Source organism: Aythya fuligula, chromosome 5 (genome assembly GCF_009819795.1).
Source record: "Aythya fuligula isolate bAytFul2 chromosome 5, bAytFul2.pri, whole genome shotgun sequence".
NCBI classification, from domain to species: Eukaryota; Metazoa; Chordata; class Aves; order Anseriformes; family Anatidae; genus Aythya; species Aythya fuligula.
Genome location: NC_045563.1, coordinates 39,599,986 through 39,624,631, shown reverse-complemented (window position 1 = coordinate 39,624,631; position 24,646 = coordinate 39,599,986). Strand labels below are relative to the sequence as shown.

The following is a 24,646-nucleotide window of genomic DNA, read 5'->3' as shown; positions in this document are numbered from 1 at the left end:
TCACCTACTTCTCTCCTGAGATGGCCTTGTCTCTGCTGAGACTGAAATAAATTTTAAGTGCTCCTTAGTTAAAAAAAATATTAGTTTAAGTGGCACAGAAACTAATGTGCGCAGTTTCTGTCTGTTAGCTAGCATGGTTACTTTTTCCCACTTCTTACATTTTTTTCTTCCTAAAGAGAAAAGAAAGAAAATGGATCCACTGGAATAAACCTCCTTAAGGTCATTTAATTAATTCATTTTATGTTAGGTCTTTACTGTTTCCCCCAATCTAAAGGAAAAAATGATCCACCTATAAAGTTTTGTACAAGATGATCACACAAGAATGGAAGGGAAGGTCCAGTGTTCCTTCTGTAGTGTCTGTCTTCTGGTGGATGCAATCTGCTTTGCTGCCCAGTGTCATGCCCAGTGTGGTGGCATCTCCTTGGGTATGTCTGTGAGCAACAGGGATTGCAAGTGCATGATGCTGGCAATGAAAAGAGAGCTTCAAGAGCAAAAACTCTATCCAAAGAGCCTGATCTGGCCTCAAGTTCCTGAATTGTTGTTTAATCTAATAGGTCACTTATTTTGGTAAAAAGTCCATAAGCAGACTTTTAAAAAAGATATTATCCTTGACATGACAATGTCTGCAAAGCCATCCATTGTGATAAAAAGAGATTTGCTACACTCATCAGATTAGTATCAATCTGGCACAAAATACCCTTAGCATACAGCTTCTGCCACATTGCATTTTTAAGGGAATGTATGACGTGTAAACAAATTTAAATCTATTTTTTAAACAAAATAGCAAACCAGAAATGGAGCCCCACAAATAGCTAATTTAGTGAAGGAAATTCTGCCTTTGCTTACAGACTCATTTTACCATGAGCTTCAAAAGTATTGTTTAAACAATTTCTATCACTTCCTGAGGGCATTTAAAAATTAAAATAAGATCCCTTCCAAATCAGTGTAACAAGCAGTTCCATGTAAAATTAATCTCAATCACTACTTTAAAAGAAAAACAAAAAGGAGATGGGAGAGCTTGGAAATAAATTTTAGTTAGTTTTGGAGTTTTAATAAATTGTGGGGTTCTTCAATAAATATGGATCCTGACAAACTCCTTTCAAAAGATAAAAAAATAAAATAAAATTGTATTTCCAGTTGTCCAGTTCTTTATATGCTTTTTTAAATTGCAAAACTACATTTAAAAAGTTTGCTTCTAAAAGTGGATATCTGTGTTTTAAAGCTACTAAGGACTCACTGCTTTCTAACATGCCTTTGTAGTCAATGATGGGTGTCTAGAAAACACCCCCGACACAGCGGAGTTCAGCAGGGAATACCAGCTGCACCAACACCTTTTTGATCCAGAGCATGACTATCCCAATGTGGGCAAGTGGGTGAGTTGATATTCTTGATATGTTGATATTCTTGCTGCTTGTGAACCTGAGTTTCATCTGCTGCTGCCTCAGATACTACAGAACCACAAGGAGAATACTGGGCTGATTGCTGGTAGAATTATCACCCTAAAGGAAGCCTCTTAAAAAGATGAACTTGCCCTTACAAATACAGAAATAGCGGCTAAGAAAAATGATCGATGAAAAGCCCATAAAAGCAGAAAATAGAAACCCCTGTCTCATTATGTCCCAAAGCATGACAGCTATGTATGTGCGTGATAAATGCAGCAAACCACATTTCAAAATGCGGTGCGCCTGTAGCCAAAATCGGCTCAGCTTGTTATCATGAGGCTCCAGAACATAAGTGGGTTCCTGGGCAGAGCCTGGCGCAAACCAGACTGGGGTGGGTAAGCAGTGTGGGAGGGGGCAGTTTGCCTTTGTGCTGTTGTTTTCCCCTTCCACTGCTTTTGGCTTGCATAGGAGCAGAGCATCAGTAGGCTCTATTGGAGCTATTTTATGGTATTTTTTTAAAAAACTATTTTATACATTGCATATAATAAATACAGTGAGCTACACTAAGGGTAAAAATCTTGCTTTACACATACAAGGACTTTAATAACTCCAGCTAGACTATTTCTTCAGGCTAGAGGCTCCAAAGAAAGCTCTGCCGCTTAATCTTAGATTACATCAGTTAAATGTCCGATCCCAAATCCATCTTCAGGCGCCAGGAAAACAATAACAATGATCATAATTTATGCTGCTAGAGCAAATCATGAAATCTCATTATACATTGTTACAGCACTTTACTTAAGATTGCCCTAAACCCGTGCTCTCTAAGCGTATATCGATAAATAGACATGTTTGGCAGCCTCTTCTCCGGCTGTAATTGTGAGACAATGATTCATCGTTCATGATCAAACCAATGTAAGATTTATAGTCTTAATTACTTATGTGAGTGCTAAATTTCTACAGACAATCATGCCAAAAATCCAAATTTTGGAAACCCCTGTTGCATTCTAAGTAATTACCATCAAAGGTTTTCATTTTAAAAACACCAGATGGTGAACTTTATTATTTATGCCAGATAATGCTGTTAGTTTTCTTATTATTTAAAAGTAATTTACTTTCATAATGCCACTTTGAAGACTATAATAACACTTCTGCAAATCTTTGGCCTACAGCATTATTTCAGAATCAATGTACATACTGTGTTGTCATCAGCAACACACATAGTTAACAAATGGTAGGTAATCCTTAGCGAATACTGGCCTTTTTTCATTTCTCCATCCATCACTACTAATTTAGGGAATAAACTACTCACATGTGGATTAAAAGAGATTGTTAGGTCCCAAACAGTAATCATATCTAGCTTCAGCAGAGCCAAGTCCCAATCTTTTTAATCAGAGATGAAACAGCTGGTAATGTACATGAGTAAATGTTCTGCCGAGATCCAGGAGTATTGCCCTGACTGCCTCCTCACTGTATATTACTACACATTAAAAAGATTGGGAAATACAGTGGTATCCATTTTTATGGCTGCTTTTGTTATTTTTCCCTTGCCAGAAAAAAATGAGAGCTGAAAAGCACTCTAAAAATTAGCTATCTGAGACTTTATAAAGGAGAAAGAAAGTCGATCAGACCTTTCTCTTAGGTCACTTACTGTCATCTGGGCGAGGTCAGGCATAAATGAACATCCCAGGGGGGTCAGGGGTAAAAAGAGAAAGTTCAGCTTTGTTTTCTTAAGCCAGTATCAGTGCAAATAGTAAATTGAAAGCAACGATGTTTTTCAACAACACTTTTTTCTACTGAAATAGTGAATAACATTTCACTCTCAGGGTAGAAATAATGCCAGTTGTGCTTATCAGCTAGAGAGGAGGGATCAAACTCAGTAGAAAGAAATGCAAATGGGAAGCAAGAAGGAAAACATACCACAAGACTGATCTCCTTGTTAAAAGAAGCTGCCCTCTCTGGCTTCCTAATTTTACCGAAATCCTGAAACTAGTCACTTACAGATTTCATTTTATTCCAACTTCAGTTATAATGAGCAGTGTTAAGTGCATCTCACTTTGCCAACTGACATTTTAAAATAGCTGGCTGACAATGGTGGTTATTATTAATGGTGGGTTCTGTAGGTTCGGTACCCATCTTCAGTTTCAGACAATAGATACAGGTTATTGAATTCAATGTAGTATGCTTGATGTAATAGCAATTATCATGCTTGATATTCCTGATGGACTGCAAATTGACTAATGCAGGAATAAAAAAGCCCTCTTGAAAGTGTGCAACCTTGGTAATGCAATTTTCCTTTTCACTTTTGCTTAATAATTGTGCAAGCCCACATTACAGAGCTGCTGATCATTACTGACCTAAACAAGTTTCAGTGACCTCTGAAAGAAGGGTAAATCTTTCTGGCACTGGTTGCAATCATTTTAGTTCCTGAGTTCTTCTGCCCAAATCCCAACCTCCAAGTACCTGGTGGGTGCAAGGGAAGCTCCAGAAGCAAGAGGGAAGCAGTGATTCCTTGTGCCACTGCTGTTCCTGCAGTCCTGAGGCCCTGCAATGTGCCAGGAGTTCCCCTTCACTCTCCTCCCAAAGCAACATCTCCTCATCAGGCGTGCAGCTCATCTCCAGCTGAGGCTCATTTTTAGCTGGGGAAGCTCTGTGCCTCCACGCCTAAGAAGCCCCAGGCGCATGGTGAGAACAGCAAGTGCTTCACAGGCAAAATTCAGCAGCCGATGAGCTCAGGGCCTTACACCACGGCACACATTTCCAGAGCTGTGGTTCGCCATTCATGCATACCCGTAGATCGTGCTTCATAACCCCCTTTGCTTTGCACTGCATGCAGTGCTTAAAAGTAGTAGTTACGGTCTTAAGGCATTCCCAAACAGACAAGGCACATATGACCTTCCTGAGCAGGAACACTTCAATTGTAAGGAATTTTCCAGAGGGACAGGAATGTTAGCTTCAGTAGTCATGAAATTGTTCTTATTTCAGCGACGTTATTTTTCCTCTCATGAAAAGTATAGCCATATAGTTTACGAAGAGAGGCTTCAGTGGCACTTTGTTACTACAGAGAATAATTTACACATTTTTTTTAAATGTTAAATTTACGTTTTCCCTAAGTGAGTTTGCACAAATGACTAACCAAGAATGTCTCTCTTGGCCAACTTCATCTCTGTTCCCTTTTGGCACAGTTCGGATAAAATAACTGAGGTTGGGCAAGAGATAGGCCTTGCGAATTTTGGGCTTAATGAACATGAGAAGTACAAACCAGACAATTTTGGCAGATGTCATTGTAACACTTGAAAATGTTTGTTTTTTCTCATATCAAGGCTGTGCAGAGGGTAGAAGTGTTTTGGTGAATTTGTCTCGCGCTAGAATTACACTTTCTATTTATATAATCAACGTTAGGTCAGTTGTTTATAGCAGAATTAATGGCTTTGTTTATACAGTGTTCTGCTTTTATACATCTAATTCTTCTTTCCTTCCATTTTCAGGTTAGGGTCTTGTTTTGTTTTTCTGTATAATACACAACTGAAACAAAATGTGTTGAGCATGTGTGTGTTATTCCAGACTTTATTAGAACTCACTACTTGTATGAAATATAACAATATGTGGATGCACTCATATAAACCATGGTCAGAGGGTGTTTTTTTTTGTGTGTGTGTGTGTTGTTTTTTTCTTTTCTTTTTTTTCTTTTCTTATTTTTTTTTTTTTCTCATCATCATAACTTTCCTTTCTGCCAAGATGTTTTTGGCAGTTTTTAAAAGGTTCACCATTAAAAATGTTATGGACCAAATGGTTTTTAGAAACTTTATTGAGGGCACTACTTAAACAAAGGAAGAATTGGCACTAAACTCATTTCAGCAGAACTTTGCACTGGAAAGTGTTGATATCTGGAAGGGAATAAGCAAAGACAACAAAACAGTAGGAATCACACTGACTGTAGTTTTTAAAATTCATTAGAAAATCCCTTGTAAAAGAAATATTTTTGCTTCTGTTCTCATCACCTCAAATCTATAGAAAGATGTATCAGAGTAACTTCTCTCCCTCCCCCTCTCCATTTTTTTCTTTTTTTTTTTCTCTTTTTTTTTCTTCATTTTTTTTTTTTTTTAATGTATATGTATTTTTACTATGTATGTGGGACATTATGTGGGACTTCCAACCTATATCATTATACAGGCATGTACTTAGTGTGCTTCTGCATTAAGCTCAAAGATACAGTGCAACACAGTGGAAAATTACTGGCTTTTTAGTTGTTGATGAGACTGACTGCTCCTGAAGAACTGAAAATGTTTATCTGGATATTTCTGCTAACATTCTGGATATATTTATCTTTCCTGTAAAACTACACACCCATCTAAACTTGCTTATGAATTGTTCATATGCTAATATTTAATAGGAAGAGTAGTATTTTTAAAAGAGTGTAATGAGTTTGATGGCTATGTCTTTTCCCCTTCCAGAGCAAGAATTTACTCTTTGAGAAGATTAATGGTGGTCCAAAAAGAAGAAGGAGGGTAACTATCAGAATAATTTATTGTCCCTCTATCATCTACAGAGCTAATAAGAACTAAAATCATACTGCTGAAAAAGAAAGTTAGCCTAATGCATCCATGTTATACCTTAGGTAATGCCTGAAGGCAGGGAATGTCTGTGATAAGCTACTACAGCAGGCTTGGTGACTGTCACTGAGTACAAGATGTAATTCGCTAAAGCCTGTTGCATTCTGAAGATGCACTTCAATGCAGAGCATTTGTTGACAAACTTTGTATTATCTGTGGTGATCCTGATTCCATGAAGCCATCTGAAATTACTCAGATTTCTTTAAAACGAAATAAAATTTTTCCTATTAAATGTATCAGTAAAACTAATTACCACTACCCATATGTGTCAGTATGTGTTTGGGTGTAAATGACAGCAGAATTGGTCCTTAAGCCTATGAAATTCAACTAACTTGCATACTGCAAAGCGGCTCAGAATTAAACTCCTAGCTCTGTGTCCCACTTGCTGGGCAGACAAGGATGAATGGGTTGTTACCTTGCTGGCCCTTACACCGAGGAGATACACATACCACAGAGAATTTTTGCACAGTTCGTGTCACTATATTCTCTTGTTTTTCAGTAGCATCAGCTTGTCTTTTATCACTTTCAGACAGAGTAGCAGTCTTTAGCTTTGCTGCTGGTGTATTTTTTTTACAAGAAGAAAATGAGGCTTTACATTAAGAAGCCTAGTTCTCTGCCAAAAAAAAAAAAAAAAAAGTAGCTTTGTAAAATATGACAGCACAATTTATACTGTAAATGAAGTAAACTTGGGTTGAAATAACTGAAGCATAAGTGAAGGTGATTTATTTATTTATTTATTTGTTTAACTCTCAAACCTAAAGTTCTTTCCAGAAAGGGAAAAGTCAGCTGATTTCTTACTGATTCACACATAACTGGTAATAAACCCTGGTCGATTATAGGTAATGACCTATCTTCAGCTTAGTGTCTGCCTTCCATTTCCATTTGATTTTCAAGTTACATAAAAGAAAATGAAAAAGTGTGGACATACTATATTTGGTCTCAAGTAAGTAAATTTTACTCTGGAAAGATAAATATAGAACACCATTAGAACACTCATTAGAATACTATGTTAAAGTATGATTGGTGAGATAGATACATAAGAAGAAATAGTACATATACACATTTTCTGTTCATGTGCTGAGTGATATAATCAAATATAAGGCAACTAATGGCTGTAGAGACGTGACAGACCCTGTGGGCAGGAATAGCCCAGAATTTAAGAGGTGAAAGTGTCAGTTTCTTTCTTTGCAGCAGATTTTTTTTTCTTCTTAGCATGGGTGTATCATTTAGGTGTGAATTTAACATCATTTAAATTATCTTACTGTTTTGAGAGTAATACTGTAGTGGTTGCTAATGCTGTAATAAACTATTTGGAATTGTCACTGTATCAACAGCAGGATAATCTAGAGATGACAGCAGTGGAACGGTGTTTTTTTTCCAGATACCAAAAAGCCCATATGACACCCTCTTAGCTGCTGTGCTCCCTGTCACTCCTCTGTGCCCTTCTACACCAATGGAATTTACTGAGGACAGTTGCTGGCAACAAATTGCTCTTTTGGGTCAGGACATCCCAGTGTTAGATTAGAGCACATCTCCAAAAGTCCCATGTCTGGGGATTTTTGGGCTGTCCATGGAGAGGAAGGGCACTGTACAATGCTGTACAATGCTATAGCATAACCATCAAAGGGGGTCTATGGGATTATACAAACCCACAAAACCTAAGTATTTGTGCATAAATGTATGTTTATATAGATGTATATAAATATACATCTGCACACACAGGCATATACATACATACGCAGTACTTATAGCAAAGGTATGTATTTACTATTTGCCACTGTGTTAAACTTTTGCAGCCTTTGCAGTGGAAGACAAGGAGGTGTACGGGGTCCTCTAATTTAACTAGTGATTCTCACTTTGTTGAATTTCTATATATGAGCACTATCTAATACCCTGAATATGACAGGAGTTCTGTAACAGAGTCACACTGTACACAGCTCTGAGCCTACAGCAAAGGTATTCCTGAACCACATTGCTTTGAATTCTACACAGCTGTATGGGATTAAAAAAATTTTAGCCTTATCAGCCAGAATTTTTGCATTATATTTTGTGTTTTCTTTTGTCTGTTGAGGATACTTTTTTTCTTTTTTTTTTCTTTTTTTTTTTTTTAATGTATTCTCATTCTCTTCTACTTTATTTCAAAAAGTAGCAAGCAAGTACCATTCCAAAAAAAAGACCAATTAATCTTCCTAAGAATCTTCAAATAATTCCTAGAAGTTTATGCAACAGCTGAATTTCACTAAATTAACATTAAACAGAACTTCTTTTAACAAACACAAACAAATCATTTACATGTGTCTTATTTTTAACAATTTAGAGCATTAAATTACTGTTAGTTTTATTTTCAAAGATTTTTCCACACTCATTTCTGGTTCTTAATACTCTTATGTTTTCACTTGTAGCAGGCAAAGCATTCAGAAACAATAAAAAACAAAAGGGCTGCTCTGCGCTGTGATCAAGTATTAATGATAGCTTCCACAAATATGGACAAACTCAGGAACTTAAATGCAAATAAAAATAAATCCAAATATTTTCCAGAGATTTGACAAATACTTGCGATATTTGAAAAGAAATATTTCATGTATATTTTAAAGTTTTTTTCTTTGTTTGTTTTTGCCTAGCTTTGAACTCCTAGGTTTTAGTGAAAGAGACTTCTCAAGAAAAGTACCTATCTCTATATCTCTACGATAGAGAAGTCTGATGAGAATCAGGAGATACTAGAAAATTTGAATTCCTCTGAAGTTTATCCTTAGAGAGGCAAATAATTTTTATTGTCATCAAAAACCAGCACACTATATTTTTTGTCTATATTCATGAAGAAGAGAACATGCATTTGCATTTTGCATACATGGACACAGTGGGTGTAAATAATACTTTTTTAATTTTAAAACTCCACAAAGCTGATTGATACTTGCAGATACAATTAACACATTTTAATTAATTGGTACAGATAAAATTCAAGCAGAGGCTTTCTACATTACCATGATGTCCAAACAGTTTTGAGACAGGATCTGTTCATCTTCAGTCTCACGTTGTGCTGCTTACATGGCGCAAAGAGAAGTTAAAGCCTCGCCAGGGATCTTCTTTCCAGCATTCCCTTGTTCTGGCAGTGGTACGAGGGCCATTTCCTATGCCAAAATTTTGCTTGGCTCTGCTTCTGTGCCAGCAGTTTTTTATCTCAGCATCAAGAAAGGGAGCAAAGATGGGTTTTCCGGTGAGATGGGCTGAAGAGAAGACTTAGGTTAAAAATGGTGTCGTAGTATCTAGGTCCATCAGGGAGCAGTGATTTAAGCTAAAGGTTACCTGTACAGTCACAGTGAGTTCTGTCCTGCCTCAGGAGTGAGGGGATTAGATCTGCTGCTTCTCTGTTGAACTGGGAAAGGAGGAGCGGAGCAAAAAGACAGTGTTTAACCCAGCCTGTCCTGTACTCTGTGTAGTCCTCCTCTACTTGTTCACACTGTGGGGTAGGTAGCAGTTTTTTGTTTTTAGTGGATTGGGTTAAATTCTCACTCACAAAAAATGTATTAGAAAGCATAGCACTGATTGACTTTTAGATTTTACTCCCTGGGAGCAATTTTTGTTCTTCATCTGTTAATGTTTGACAGATATGAAATATATGTATATATCCACTTTTCCTAGTTACCTTTTCTGTATTTTCCTGTTTCTAATAAATATTAATAATTTTATGTTTTTTTTTTTTTTCAAGAGTGTGAACCCATATCTGCAAGGACAGCGACTGGACAATGTTGTAGCGAAGAAGTCTGTTCCACATTTTTCTGATGAAGACAAGGGTCCTGAATAAGTACAATAAAAATGAATGATGAAAACTCATGCCATCCTTTGCTAGATCGTAATATTGCTTATATATAATCATCTATTAAAATCCTTGTGAATGGCAGCATGTTTATTATTTATATAATTGTAGATGAAAAACAGCTGTATTTATAACAGTATGTTCTCCTAGATAACAAAAATATGGTTCTGCTTTTCGTTAAGCTATGGTAAAAGGACATTTCTGTTGTTTTTATTTTAGTCATGGAGCAAACTTTTAAAATGTTAGTCATTTTAATAGCTAACGTGAGGTAAATGGTCTTAATGAGCAGCTTGTAAATAGGAAGATGTAAAAAAATGCCCTGTCTGACTCCAGCATTTAATCTTAAATGTTACTATGTTTGACACATGAAAATTATAGTTTTATGTTTTGTTCACAAATATTGTTACTTAGCAAAGACAAAGTATTTATTTTACCCAGAGAATTTTGGCTTTTGGTCTATTTTAATAAACATTTAAGCAATCTACAAGGTTTGCAAAGTGACGTTTTCCAAAATATTTCATAGGCTCATCTGTCTCAGTTATTTCTGTGCAAATTTAAAAATTAAAAAGCTGCTTTTTTTATTCTGTCCGCTGGAATACTTTTCTGTTAGTTTTAATCATTCCATGTCCACAACTTTCCTGAACCCTTGTGCATTTTCCTTCATTATCAATAGCACTTTGGGGTGGAAGTTAATCTTCCCCTCTGTTCTTTTGTCTTAGTAAAGGCAGCATTTGTGCATAATGAAGTGCTTAAAGTGTCCCTGGGATATAAGTGAAGATGGAGACAGTTATCTGTGTTAATAAGGTTGTGCCAACATCCTCTGAATACAAATCCAGGATGTGCAGGTCATAGCAGTTGATGATCTTCTAAAAAGTTTTGATACTCCGATAACACTGGTAGCTATCACTGCTCTTGAAGTTACTCCAGGAGGCTTTAAACTGCCCTTTTTCCCCTAGGACCTGAGGAACTTTATATGGCAGCAAACTGAGCTATGGATTTCTTAAAGATGAGAATACAAAATTAAATAAAATTGTTGTTATTTTCAGGGTGCATCTGAAATAGTACAAGCGAAACAAGCCATGTACATGTGGCATTGGAATTATAGAAAATAACATTAGCTTTGAAATTCAAACCTATGAAAAAAAAAAGTCTAGTTTTCTTCCCTGTCCTACAAAGAGACAGTAAAATAACAGTGACCTCAGATAAAACAGATGAGACAGTAACAGAAACTAAAGGTCCTAGCTACGTATGATTAAACTTAACATCACAAATATGACTTTGTATGGTATTTGCTTTTTCTTTCCTACCAGTAAGTAATTCACAATAAATTATGTATGCAGAGAGTTGTTCCTCTCAAGTTATTTATGGGTGGATTGCAAAACTCGGTAACATTCTAGGCTGAACTATAAAGTCTTTCATCATATTTCCTCTTTAAAAAAAAATGTTGGAAGAGAAAACTAAGAGAGTATGTAATGCCGTGGGGTATATAATTGCATGTGGCAAGAAATGGAGGAGTTTCTGTGAAATGTTGAGCTCCCTCAGTTTCCAGGGCCTTAAGAAGGGTGGGAGCACCCCGGCTGCTTGCAGGGCAGGACTCATGCTCTCTGTTTATTTTAATTTGCACTCCCACTTAGTCTTCACTCAGGTACTGAGAGCTGCAGAGGTGCAAAGGTTGTCTACAGGACAGAACACATACCATGTTATGAACTAAAAACCAGAGCCCTTTGGTACCCAGTGACCGAAAGTACACCAAATTGCCATTCCTTCCCCCTAGCCCCACAGCCAGCCCCTCCTGCTGACAAGGGGGCTTTCACTTGATTTCCACTCCTCAGAAACTGGTGTTTCCTCATCTAGTCAACCATCTTATCTACTTTTAAAGTAATTTGAGCTACATTCTGGCCTTATTAACTGCAGTAAAATCCATTTTAATCACACACAAAAACAAAAGAAGAAACAATGAAGGTAATTTATTTCATTTTTAAGCTCTTCATATGGACCAGCACATAATAAAAGGATGTGTATACGGTAAATGCGGGGCTAAAAAAAGGGAGGGGCAAAGAGATAATATTTGATTAATGGTATCAGAGATGATTTCTATAAATACTTCACCCACTCACTACACCCACTCTGTGCTGATGTGACAGGCACCACAAACCACCATGACTGAGATTCCTCTCTGCTGGAGTCTGAGGAGCTGCCCTTCCAAGTGTGGTACATCAGCACAGAGCAGGCAAAAGATAATTACACAACTTACACATATTCTTGTCTTTAAATACAGCCTCCTCCTCCCCCCCTCAAAAATAACAAAAACAAAAACAATCAATCAATCAAACATACAAACAAAAAACACCCATCTTTACATTGCACAATGCAATGTTGTGTTTTACAGGAACTGTCTGCTAGAATGAAAATACATAGCAGTACCAGTCATGAGTCCATCAGACAACTGTAGTGTTCGACAAACAAGACTGAAAAACAATACTGTCACATTTTGATAAAATATAGCTATGACACCATGATAATAAGATTAATTATTCTAATTTGAGTTTCATAGTAGAGCTATGTTTTTGAATTGGGATTGGTAGTGCCACAATCATTACAGATCAAAAAGCAACCAAAACATGTCTCCCAACAGCAGTCCAAATGTTTTTATGTAGTTTTATACAAAGAATGAACAAATTGCTGGTTTATTCCAATCAACGAACAAAGACACCAACTAAAAGAATAAGAGCTGATGCCACAAAACAACATACTAAAGGATATAAGTGGCTGGTCATTCTCTCATGTGTAATCACTCCTTTTTGCATTAATAGTGCATGTGAGTTAAGAAGCTTGTATATAGCTGTCATTGTTTAGAAATTTCATTATTTGGAAAACAAAACATTTTTAGACACTTTAAAATCTGCAAGTATGTTAATTACCTCTCATATTTCAGATATAACTTGCTTGAAGAAGCTATACAAAATAAAGTGTAACACCATGTAACACTGGTTTTGGCTGGCTATAAAATATTTATGACCCTATTAAAAAAAAAAAAAAAAAAAAAAGTGTAACAGCAAAATCTAGGTTATATATTTTTATATACATGTACTCACACGTGTGGCTTTGTTTTCATTTTTTATGCTGTACAAAAGGTATTCTTTTTAGAAGATAATGTAGCCTTATAGTAAACTCAGCATTAAAAAATACAAAAATGTCAACCCCCAGAAGAAAGTAATATAAAAATATTTAGTGAATTATTTCAGAGGAGAAATAATTATATGATTGATTCTATTGGCACATTTGGATTCATCTAACAAATCTATGCTGATAATCTGTCCAGCAATTCACAAGCAAACCAAAGAAAATTGGAACTAGATGCTGGGGATGTGGTGTCAGGCTTCTGAGAGTCATGTACAGGATTGTAAATTAAGCTGACCTGAATCATTTTATTGAAACACAATGAAACATATTAATCTGCTAAACTTATGAAGGACATGGACAGAAAGATGAATACCAAGACAACTAAGTTTTTGGATTTGTTATAGACAAAGTAACATTCAAACCTCTTTTGTTTCCAAATGACGACAGGAGTTGGGGATGAGGAAAAGTACTTTTTTTTTTTTTTTTAAGATGAAGAAGAGTTGAGTCCATGCCCTCAAACTAGATCTCTAACCAGTAGCTCTGTGAAAGCGTTGAAAAGGCTTTATTTTCATTTTCATGCTGTACAAAAACAAATGTTTCCAACATTTAAATTTTTTGGAAAGAAGAAACAAACAACAACACAGCAACACCAGCACAAAATAAACTTGTACTCTTCTGGCCTTTTTGCTTGTAAGCTTGTTAAAGGAACTCTCACCTCATTTATAATGCTTTATCACAGGTCCTGTGAACTGATTTTTATGCAAGTATTTCTTTCTTACATGCAAGTCTGGAATGTCTGAATCATTAGGACACAGTGTTCAAAGATGAAAAATTCTTAGACTCATATTCATGGAAGGAGAAAAGGAAGGTGTGAAGATGCAGAAGATGCTACCATGACAAACAGTAAATGCATAAAAAAGTGTAATTTCACATGACTAAAGGGGAGATGAGTGTGTTCACTGTTTTATTAGCTAAGTGTACACATAAAAAAATTATATATATATATTTGAAGTCATGCAATTATCTTCAACAATCTTAAATAAATATCATGCTTGATAATCATCTCATATACTAATCCTTTTTAATTACTGTGTCCCTTAAATGTCTGTCTGTTTATGGTGCCTAAAGCCAAAGGCAGATTACAACTATGACTGGCAAATGGCAAGTTCCATTAAAGTGCTCAGCTACTGGCAATGACCTACTTAGATGAAAACTAAATAAAGACTAAAAAACAATGTAGAAAAAGAGTATGGAATTCCCATCATGAAGGCCCCATGAACCACAAATAAGGTAAACTGGCACAAGATTTTGTCCTAAGCCAAGATTTCCAACTATGAGACCATGAAAGGGTTAAAGGAATCATTTCCCAGGTACATATGTATGTACATGGTCTACCACACTCAAGCTTTCTGCTGTTCCATGAAGAATGGGGTTGAATTCTAGTTCATCATCCCAATTCACCATGAGAAGAAGGATGTAATATCTGCTCATATTTGCTTTATTTATGATGCTAACTGCTTTGCCATGATTACGTGAATCCTGATGGCTGGAATAGCTGCTAGCCATGTGTTCAACACATGGGAGTATAACAAATCTTAAATGATGTGAATGTCATGGCAGCATCATTACCAATTGGAACTGAAATAACTTTAAAAAAAATGTTGTGTCACCATGTCTATTTTTTGTATATGTGGCAGAAGTGCAAAGGGATCAGAGATAGTAGGAGTTGAGAATGGCTTCCAGATTTAAAGATCAGGTGGACCTGAATAATCTCTTCTTATTTTTTCCTATAAGTCCTGTTAACAAAACATGCAGCAATGCATGGGAGTCTTACATTTACTTCATCCTACTCTGTTCTCCAAGGAAAATAGTATTGGGAGTCAGTGGCTAAATTTCATTATAAACTGAGTGAGGCAAAAGAGAAAGCACAAAGTAAAATAATGTTGAGAGGCTCAGACTATCCCTCTTCCCTTAACCGGTATCATTCATTTATAGATCCTTAAGCTCTGATTTTAAATGTATAAAAAATGACAGCTTTTATTCCAAATGTTTGTTCTGACCCTAACCAACTTGTAACTTTCTTGGGAGCCACCAAAGACCTCCAGACCTCCATCACAAATATATATATATATGTATATATGTATATATATGTATATACATATATACATATATATATATATTAGGTTTGAGCAAGAGTTAGCTCACAGAATGGGCATACAGTTTTAATGCCAAATTCAGTCTTAGCCTGTCTTAATTAATTCTTTACTCTGAAAAAAAAAAAAAAAGATAATAAAAAAAAAATAATTGCAGTTTTACAGAGCATTACCTACATCCTAATGATCAAAAGTCATTTAAAAGTGGCTGAAATTCAAGTGGGATAGCCCCCACAGAGAAGTGTGGCCCTGAGTCATCATCCTAAGGCAGGCAGAACACCTTTCCACATTTGGAAAAAAAAGAAAATACTACATCATGTCATTTCATATTTCCAAATGGCCAAAACATACCCATGAAAGAAGTTGTCAGGTCATCCAGAGATGCAATGACAATTCAGCATTGGTTAAGTTAAACTCAAAAACAAAACAAAACAAAACAAACAAACAAAAAAACCACACAAACACAAAACAAAAACAAACAAACAAAAAAAAACAACTGTGCAACCAGAAACCAAGTTGATTGCCAAACTTTCGGTTGCTCCAATGCATAGTGTGATGGCTGTGATTTATGGGCCTTAAGGCTGTGTTACTGCACTTGAACTAAGAAACTCATTTTTATTGCTACATAAAACATTTATCAAATAAAAAACAGTCATAGCTGATTTAAGAAAGTTCTTAAAATGTCATTATTCTAACAGATAAGCATTGCTGTCATAGTTTACACATAGTCCATGGCTATTATTAAAATTCCCAAACAATCCTTTGACTCAGCTGCCACAGGGTTATGTGCATACACAGGTAATGTGTGTACATAGTTTAAAAAGCAGAAAAGTTTGCCCTGCTTCTGATTCCTTATAGCTTCCCCTTGCTATTATCCAGTTTTGTTGCAGCTTATTTGATGGTCATGGGTCTGAAGTTATGGGATCTCAGAATACTTGTTTTCAAGGTGAACATATACTCATGAAACCAAATGCAAGCAATGTGTGTCAAAATAAGATACATTTCTTTCAATTTAAAATACATGAGTTATCTCCTGCTCTGGTAGTTGAGGTGATTTTCTAATTTCTGTGTCTCTCCAGCAGCATTGGCTATTTCCTGCTGTGCTTTTGTGTTCTCAGCAGCAACCTAAGAGCCCTGAAAAGGATAAGAATTATCCACTAACTTGAAGATAAGATCTTCATAGACTGTCCCTAAAACATTGGTTGCTCCTTACAAACATATTGCATCTATTTTGTTGTGTATCTGCAGGTTCTCTAAAAGGCTGAAGTCTAAACATCTGCAAAACTGGGAGCTATCTCCAACACAACAGATGGGAAAACAGAACCAAAGGGATTGAATGCACTAAAGGCTTAAATGCCTACAGCGGGACTTGTGTGGAATACAAATGCCAAAGTCCAAGAACACAGCTTCCTAAGTCCAATTCCTGAGGAAGCTAAAGTATATACACAACTATGTTTTCTTGTCAGTAAAATACCTCAAGTACCTTAATTTCTACTTTTGTACTTGTCTAGGACTGTTTGAAACTTGGTGAACCCACATAGCTCAACACCTATTTCAGTTCAAAACACAGCCTGAATTCACAAACTTGGCAATTTCTCCCCTGCAGGGGAGAAACTTGGAACCACCTTGGGTAGGACCCACCTCAAAAGCAGAACCAGGCACAGCTCAAAACAGCACAGCAGAAGTAGACAGATTAATTTAAAAAAAAAAATAAAAAATGTCTGGAAGGGGTATGGCAAAAGATTTAAAGCTCTAACAGCATTTTTTTTATTCACTATTAGCATCCCAGTGAAAATCTGATCTTGCAAACATTGTCAGGCATAGGGTTTGCTGGCCAAGTGCTCCAATGATGCTAAGGAGCCCTGTTAGTGTTGTTGACAGTACAACTTCTCATAGAAGGATGTCTTGTTATAAGTATTTGCATTGTTTAAGCCAAAGGCAGAGTCTTTCCCTCCATACTAGCAGGAATAAGTCCTTTCAAGGTGCTTGTTTTCAGGTGGAATTCCGCCTGTATAAATATTTAGGGTCAAATACTAAAGTGGTTTTCAAAGCTCTCCTAGAAGGTGGTGGTAGTATATTCAGATGAAGAGGAATCCGGATGTCGGATAAAAGAAAAAAATTGATTTGATATATTAAAGCACAAAAGTATTTGGTTTTCCAAAATACTTATCTAAATTAAAAACAAATAAGTTACATTTGGCTATGATGGATTCTCTTTATCAAGGAAGAAGGTTTTGTTACACTTGATCGTAGTAGTCACTTCCTCCCAGAGGCTTTCTAAAGAGACTTTCTAAACAAATTGTTCAAGTTTTGTAAACAAATTGTTCTATCTCCATTGTGCTTTCTATCTCCAGATAGCTCGTGCCACCACCTGGATTTATTTTAACTAATTACATCAAGGAAAAACATGCTTGTCTCTGGTACATTTTTACATCACAATAGCTGTCTCAATGCAAAAAATCTGATCCTACAGAAAAGGCAGAGACAAAAGAAGTCATATACTCTAAATCCAATAATTTACTGTATTAAAAAGCAGGGTTTCTTCTTTGCCTGACAACACAGGAAAACATCCTATTCAATTCTGTTTTTTCTTTGATCAGATCAGAAGAACAAGAAATTGCTACAAGTTTTTATTTTTTTTGTTAAATGTGCCTGATAGCTTCTGGTGACGCCAGCTCCCAAGGATTCTTTCCTTTAGATGTTTTATTATATTTTTCAACAGGAAAAATATGTATTTTCTACCATGAATTCATATGTTCATTTTGAAACCATGACAAGAAATAATAATACCTTCTTCACGAAGAGTCTAGTTCCATCTGGTTCAGAACCAAAAAGCCCTGCTGCAGTCTGATCTGAAGTGTAATTGATTTGGTCACTTGCAATTTAACTTTGCTTACGTCTTTAGTGCATTAAGACTTCCTGGGGAGAGGAAAGAAAACTGTTTACATTTTTAGACTTTTTAAAAGTGCATCCAAAATCTCAAAGTGTTTGGTGTCTGACTAATTATGAACACCTAGAGGATAGCTTCCGAACTATTTTCAGAGCCTCTCCTAACATCAAGTCATTTTACTCTTTCCCGGGCACTTTGTTACATGTAAAAATAAACATAATTTAATAAAACTGCAAATGAAAGCAGCTGATGAAGAATTTATAGGCAGTGTGGTTAGTTACAGAACACAAGATGACAACTCTTCCATGATTCTGAACAGCTCCACAGAAGGGGAAGAATGAGGTCTGTTGTAGCTATATTTAGGGAATAAAGTAAAAGAACTTGAAAAATTCTAATTAGAATTCAAGATACTGTGATAAAGGGAAAGATCAATGAATAAATATCCAACTGCCCTTAGCCAAACAGGCTAAACAGGATACTTTTGACAAGGAAACAGAAGAAGCAAAACAGAGCCATTGGAAATATCAGGACAAGATTTGGCCCTAGGCTTGCCTGTGTAGTTTCCCAGAAGTGATTTTTTTTGGCAATTTTTGAAAGAGTAAATTTTTGGTAACCATACAGATTAAAAAATAGACTTTTTTTTTTTTTTTAAATTTGTACTTTGTTATTATTGAATTGTATTTTTAATTCTTCAGTTTGTAAAGTTTAGAATTCAGACATACACATCAACAGGAAAAGACACATATATAAATCATTTGAGAGTCTTCAGAAAGGCTTGCCTGACTCAAGCCCCTTGGATTTAATACGTACTTGCTTCATTTTATACACTCTGAAAAGTCCCACTGAAAACGAAGTAAAGCATCTGGCAGGCCCCTGTAGGACTGGGGTCTGAATCTAAGTTTAGCAAAAAAAATCAAAATGTGCACACAAGTCCACCTTCCTTAACAAAGCACTTAACTGTGTGTTTGCATTTAGGTATATATTTAAAACACCGTTCAAATCAGCAAAGTCTGCTGCATTGGAGCCTTATCTTTAGCAGTTCTTTTAGATAACCACAAGTAGTTAAAACACTTCTTTGTCTGCCTTTAGATTTTTTTTTATTATTTTTTTATTTTTTAATTTTTTGTCAACAACAGTGAAAACTTGGCTTATTCCCTGGAAATATTTTTTTTTTTTTTTTTTTTTTTTTTTGTGGAGAATTGCAGAAGCTAAAAGGCCTTCTTCCCCATTAAAAACTCTTAGAAATTTCAAAATAGATGCATTCAGGCATATAGAGAGAAATTATTATAAAAAAAAAAAAAAAAAAATTAATTTGAACTCCCTGCTCCTCTCATTAACTACTTATTTCATTGGAAGTTTGGTACTGAACCAGCTTTTAGGATTCGGGCCAAAATGATTCTGGCTCCTTTGAAAACTCTGTTCTCTGTTCCTGGGGAAATGGAGTCACAAGAAAATCAGCATGAGTGAAAGAAGGGAAAAGGATGAAGGAGGGTGGGAGGGTACTTGTGCCTCTGACATGTCATCTTCTTGACACAGAGACCATCTAAATATAAAATATCAGCGAGAACAATTTCTATTTCTTCCTACCTGCCTCCTCAGGAATTGTTGCTTTATATTCACTCAGAGAAGTGGACTAGCTGAAGTGGACTAGCTGAAGCAGTACAATAGATTCACAGAGCTCTTTCCTTTCTCTAACACAGCAGTCATGTTTATTACAGTAGATTTCAACTATGAAATGCAGAACTTCCACACAGTCTAATAATAATAAGTTTTCGCAGCCAGAAGAGGGCTGATGCTCCTTCATTCCTGCAAAGCCACTTTTTTATCTGGTGTTCCGTTTTTACCTAGATATTGCCAGGAAAAACAAAAAGAGCAGATAAGATTTGAATTTAAAAAAGCAGGCAATGGGAAAGAAGAAAACTCAAACCAAAACAAAAGCCTTGTGAACCTTCTTACATAACAAAATTGTTCTCCTGCTTTGTACTCCCTTTTCCTTTGCTACAGGCAGTAAGTGGTACAGTCAGGAAAAAGGACACAGTTTCTTAACTTCTAACTACCTTAACTGCGAGGCTAGCATCACGTGCTCCATGGGTTTTGTACGAGAGTCCCCATACTGCAAAAAAGAGCAAGCACTCTTCTTTGAGCCTGGTGCAAAATGGCAATGTCCCGAGTTACAGTGCCTCCACCACAGCAAACTGCTTTGCACCACAGCAAGAAAGGGACTGCTTTGCCAGAACTGGGTAGGGGATATCTATACATGTCTTAAAAGTGGATGTGATCTGTTTAAAGGTTACTATCAACATGTGGGATGCACTACAGCGTGGGAAGGGAGTCTTTTAGCTTTGCAGTGTAACTGGAAACTGTATTTCATAGCTGTCATATCCCTGGAGTGAAATATGTAAGCAAATAACACATCAAGCTCCTTCAATGCCTCCATCCATAATACCCAGCCACAGCTTTAAACTATAAGGGCTTCTTAGACAAAGTCAGTTTGCTTAGCTGAGTCACTTCTGCTATCATGTTGCTCCAGAACCATCCAGAAAGCAAAGCATATCAGCAAACACCTCCTACAGGTTCATGAGACAGCCCTGACACAGAAGAACATGCAAAGCAAAAGCATGAAAGCAGAGGAATTTTTCATGGCTATTTTATGGCTTTCATTTTCTTGGCAAATTCTTCTATAGTCATCAAATACATAAGATGCATAAAAATATATATATAAATAAATTAAAAAAAAAAACTGTGAAAAGAGTAATAAAAAGTTTAGCTTGACAAATGATATTTCCTCATTTGGCATGAAAGTTTATACTTGTCCAACAGTCAAACTTCATCCTAATAAAATAAGCTTTTCCAAATCACTTTTGAAAAATAGTCACATATGGACTGCATTACATATGTAGGTGTTTTGAGGCCAGAAAACATATTTTTGTTCTATGTCTGCAGCACATAGTACAGTGGAATTCTGGTCAGTGACTGTGGCTCCTAGGTGTGGAGATCATTACAAGCCCACAACCTGTCTCTACATGTATTATATTCTAAACAAGAAAGGTTTTCAGACATACCAGGACACCATACTTTTCAGGGCTGGATCCCAGACTTTTAAAATGCTTAAAGCTAGTGATTTTATCTTGAAGCCATTTATTCTTATGATTTCTCATGTCCTGTTTCTGAGCACTCACAAATGAAATGCAAGTATATTTCTAGATTAAGTGACATTTTGAAACAACAAAATCAAAACATTTCATTAAAAAAAAAAAAACAAAAAAAAAAAACAAAAAAAAAAAAACACAAACAAACAAAAAACTACAAATAATCATTTTCCCTTGCTTACTTTTTTTATTCAGCCTATAGAAATCTACACATTAAAATAATGATGTTTGCTCGACCTAAATCTAAAATGTTGTGTTTTTTGTTTGTTTGGTTGGGTTTTAATGAGTATTATATTATCCAAATCTTTCTTCTCAGTCTGTGAGGTGGGGCCTCAACAAAACAGACATTAATTCTAAAACTCAAATAAAAGAATGATTTAAATTATTTAATTAAACAGAATTTTGCTAAAGTGCAGCACAGTCCGAAGCTTGATTTTCCAGTACATTTTATAAGAAATTTATCACAATTCACATTAACTTCATCTTTTTCTTGTATTATTTTATATGGCTTAATATGAAGTACAATGCTGAGATAAAGTTCAACAACTCATTTTTTTTTCTTTTTTACACATTGATCTATATGAGAATAAAAGGTAGAGTGCCTAAGCAAGAACCACAGGACTGGTGTTTTAATAAAGTGTCTTGAAGTGAAAGTACAGAACATCTTTCTTTATTTTATGTCACTTATTACTCTCTGCCTGAATATAAAGCTTGACATTAAAAGTGTTTTTTGTTGTTGTTGTTGTTGTTTTGTTTTGCTTTGTTTTCTGTTTTTTTGTTTTGTTTTGGTTTTGTTTTTTTTTTTTTTTCACATGGTTTTTCATTTGTTATTTCTGGATACATCAATACCCCACAGTGAACTTCATTCTTTGAGTCTGTTCTGTGACAAAATGCGTTTTCTTTTCCAGGTAAGGCTAACAAACTTCCACGTGGCCAATAATGTAGCAACAGGCCATTTCCATACACAGACCATCCAACATGTGATGCATATGACCCTTGGAGCATAGGACTGCCTATGCTCCAAGTCATAAACTGCTTCTGAGATGCTGCTCATCTTCCCCCTCTTGAAAGTCAGGAAAACCAGCTGTTTACACCACCATAAGGTTGGCAGTCCCTGTAACATGACAGTATCTCTTGTCTCTCAGAGCATGTCCTGCAAAACGCGTCTGCAGCAAGACACCTCTGCAATGCACACATCTCCTGTCGCATCAGGTAACACCCATGCCAAGCCTCATTGCCTTGCACCTCTACAGGACAGCTCAAATCCCCCCAGGAGGGCAGGTGGTGAGCACCGTGAATGTCAGAGATTGCTACTAGCTCAGTTGTAGAGCTCAAGGAGAAAAGTTACAGTTGTGCTGGTGAGAAAACTTCTGAACACTTTGCCCCCTTATTCTCACAAGATTTGCACAAGCACCACTGTAATTTTAAAGGGCAAAAAGTGCAGCTGAACATCAATACCTCATGTATTAACATCTATATGCAATACAGATGCATACATTTGTATTTTCTACTTCAAAATACATGGATAGACTGGCTTGGCATTACTTTTCTTGAATGTTACCAGCAGAGAGGAAATATATCAAGTTGCTGCCATACAAAAAGCACTAAAAACATTAGTGATTTTTTCATCAATGGCTGAGTTTTATGTACCCTTTTAGTTTTTCTTCTGTAAATTAGTGCCAGATTCATGGCCCTATAAAGCCAACTCCTTCCTCTCTATAACAGAACTGTTCAAAACACCAAGGCAGGCGGCTCAAATGTGCCTTGTCTCTCCTGCGGCTTACCTTACTTCTGACCTGGAGGAACATGTCTAGGAGTGAGAGGCATTTGATTTCTGGGTATATTAGGGCCAGATTCTCTGCTGGCATAAGTCAGTTACATCTCCCTGAAGTTATTATAAGCTATTCCAATTTGCTCAAGAAGAGGATCTGGCCCCTGTCAGTCTTTGGCTCCTCTGCAAAGGCTTTTAATAAGGCGCCAACTGTCCTGGCAATGAGGATGTATTGAGTAGTGCTCAAAGTGAGCAGTAGCAGACAGGAGCTCAGCCCAATACCATTTTTCTATGCAAGAATTAAGTACAGCACTTCTTTTAAGCTTAAAACAATTCTTACTGTTCCACTAAAACAAAGAACAACTCACACAGCGAATACCACAGAGAAGTGGGAGAGGAAATTAAAACAAGAATAAAACAAACAAACAAAAAACAGAAGGAAAAAAAAAAAAGCAAGTGGGTAGTTGAATCCAGCCAGGTTGATAGTGTGTGCTATTACTACCCCATGGCATCAAAGCTATTCATCTCAAACCTATGCCACAAAAAATATACATATTCCCATAGGCCACAGCTGTACTTAACAGTTACATGAGTTTTCCCCAGTTGTGACTGAGCTCCAATTAGCAGCACTGCTGAGCATCAACAGAATTCCAAGTGTGAACAAGGTGGGAGGAAGGGGAGGTGTTTTCTTTAAAGCAGAGGGGGCTTTTCAGGCTGGAAGATCCCAGAACCTCATCTTCAGTGGGGATCTGACCAGCACAGCCAAGCTTTTGGAGTAAACTCTAGGAATATTTTGTTAATGAACCCAGCAGTAGAAGGAATACAAATTTCCCAGCTGGAAATGATCCGGGTACCTGATGTTAAAAGAACAATGAGAGAAAAAGCTGTCTTTCCCCTACCTACCTCAACCACAAAGAAATAAAAATAGCCCTAAATATTTCTTCCTATTTGCCATTTATTTTTTGTTTCCACCATCATTCATCCAAAGGAAGCAGATATGGCTATAATTATTTGCCTTTTTGGTCCCCATTTGGCTTGTTTTTCTGAATGAGCAGACAAACTCTCGCAGGAATAATTCTACTTCGCAATGCTCAGAAAAAGCTGAAAAAAATATCTTGCTGGACCCAATATGTTAGTGTCTACTTGAAATGCTCCTTATGGATTAAACTGAGTGAAAGAAAACAGATGGGAAAATACAGTCACAAGAAACCAAGAGAGGTCTTGAGGAGGGAGCATACCTTCTGCACCAGAACATGCATCCAAAAGGGATTCTTGGTATGCTGACATCTTGGTTTGCTAACATCCACTCCAAATCAGCAGCTCCGGCTGGGTGCTTGAGTGCAGTGAGGTGCTGGGAGGAGCTGACCATCCTGCCACAGGTGCCCAGGGTATCATCATCTAGAGGTGAATGCCAGGGTGGCATGTAAGCTGCATCCCAGAAAAATACAGCTGAGAAGCGGTCCACAGGCCGGCAGCAACATGTGGCAGTGTGTGCAGTGCCAGTGCCACATCAGGCACCAAAAGGAGCAACCGCAGAAAAAACTTCACCCATCCCCATTCCCAGAGCAGCACCAAGGGGCAGGAGCTGGCAGGCGCTCCCCTAGACCCCAGCCCAGCTCGAGGGCAGCTGTTCAGAGGGGCGCAGCCCCTCTCCCTACACCGGCTTCGCTTAACAAAAGAATAGAAAAGGCGCATAAAGTCTGTCGACATACTGAGAGGTGGGAATTGTGACTTTCTCTCTGGATTCACAAAGG

The 24,646-nt window shown here is 36.7% G+C and overlaps 1 protein-coding gene across 4 annotated transcripts in view; it reads left to right on the top strand.

The window, feature by feature from the left end:
- The window catches only part of SCG5 (secretogranin V), a 29,326-nt gene extending 18,177 nt beyond the window's left edge, over window positions 1-11,149 (top strand). For all 4 annotated transcript variants that reach the window (XM_032187603.1, XM_032187604.1, XM_032187605.1 and 1 more), the window contains exons 4-6: window positions 1,261-1,373; window positions 5,834-5,887; window positions 9,699-11,149. In XM_032187603.1, the coding sequence (XP_032043494.1) occupies window positions 1,261-1,373; window positions 5,834-5,887; window positions 9,699-9,794 (263 nt within the window). In that variant the 3' untranslated portion in view covers window positions 9,795-11,149. The remainder of the gene's footprint in view (window positions 1-1,260; window positions 1,374-5,833; window positions 5,888-9,698) is intronic.
- The last annotated feature ends 13,497 nt before the right edge of the window (window positions 11,150-24,646 follow it).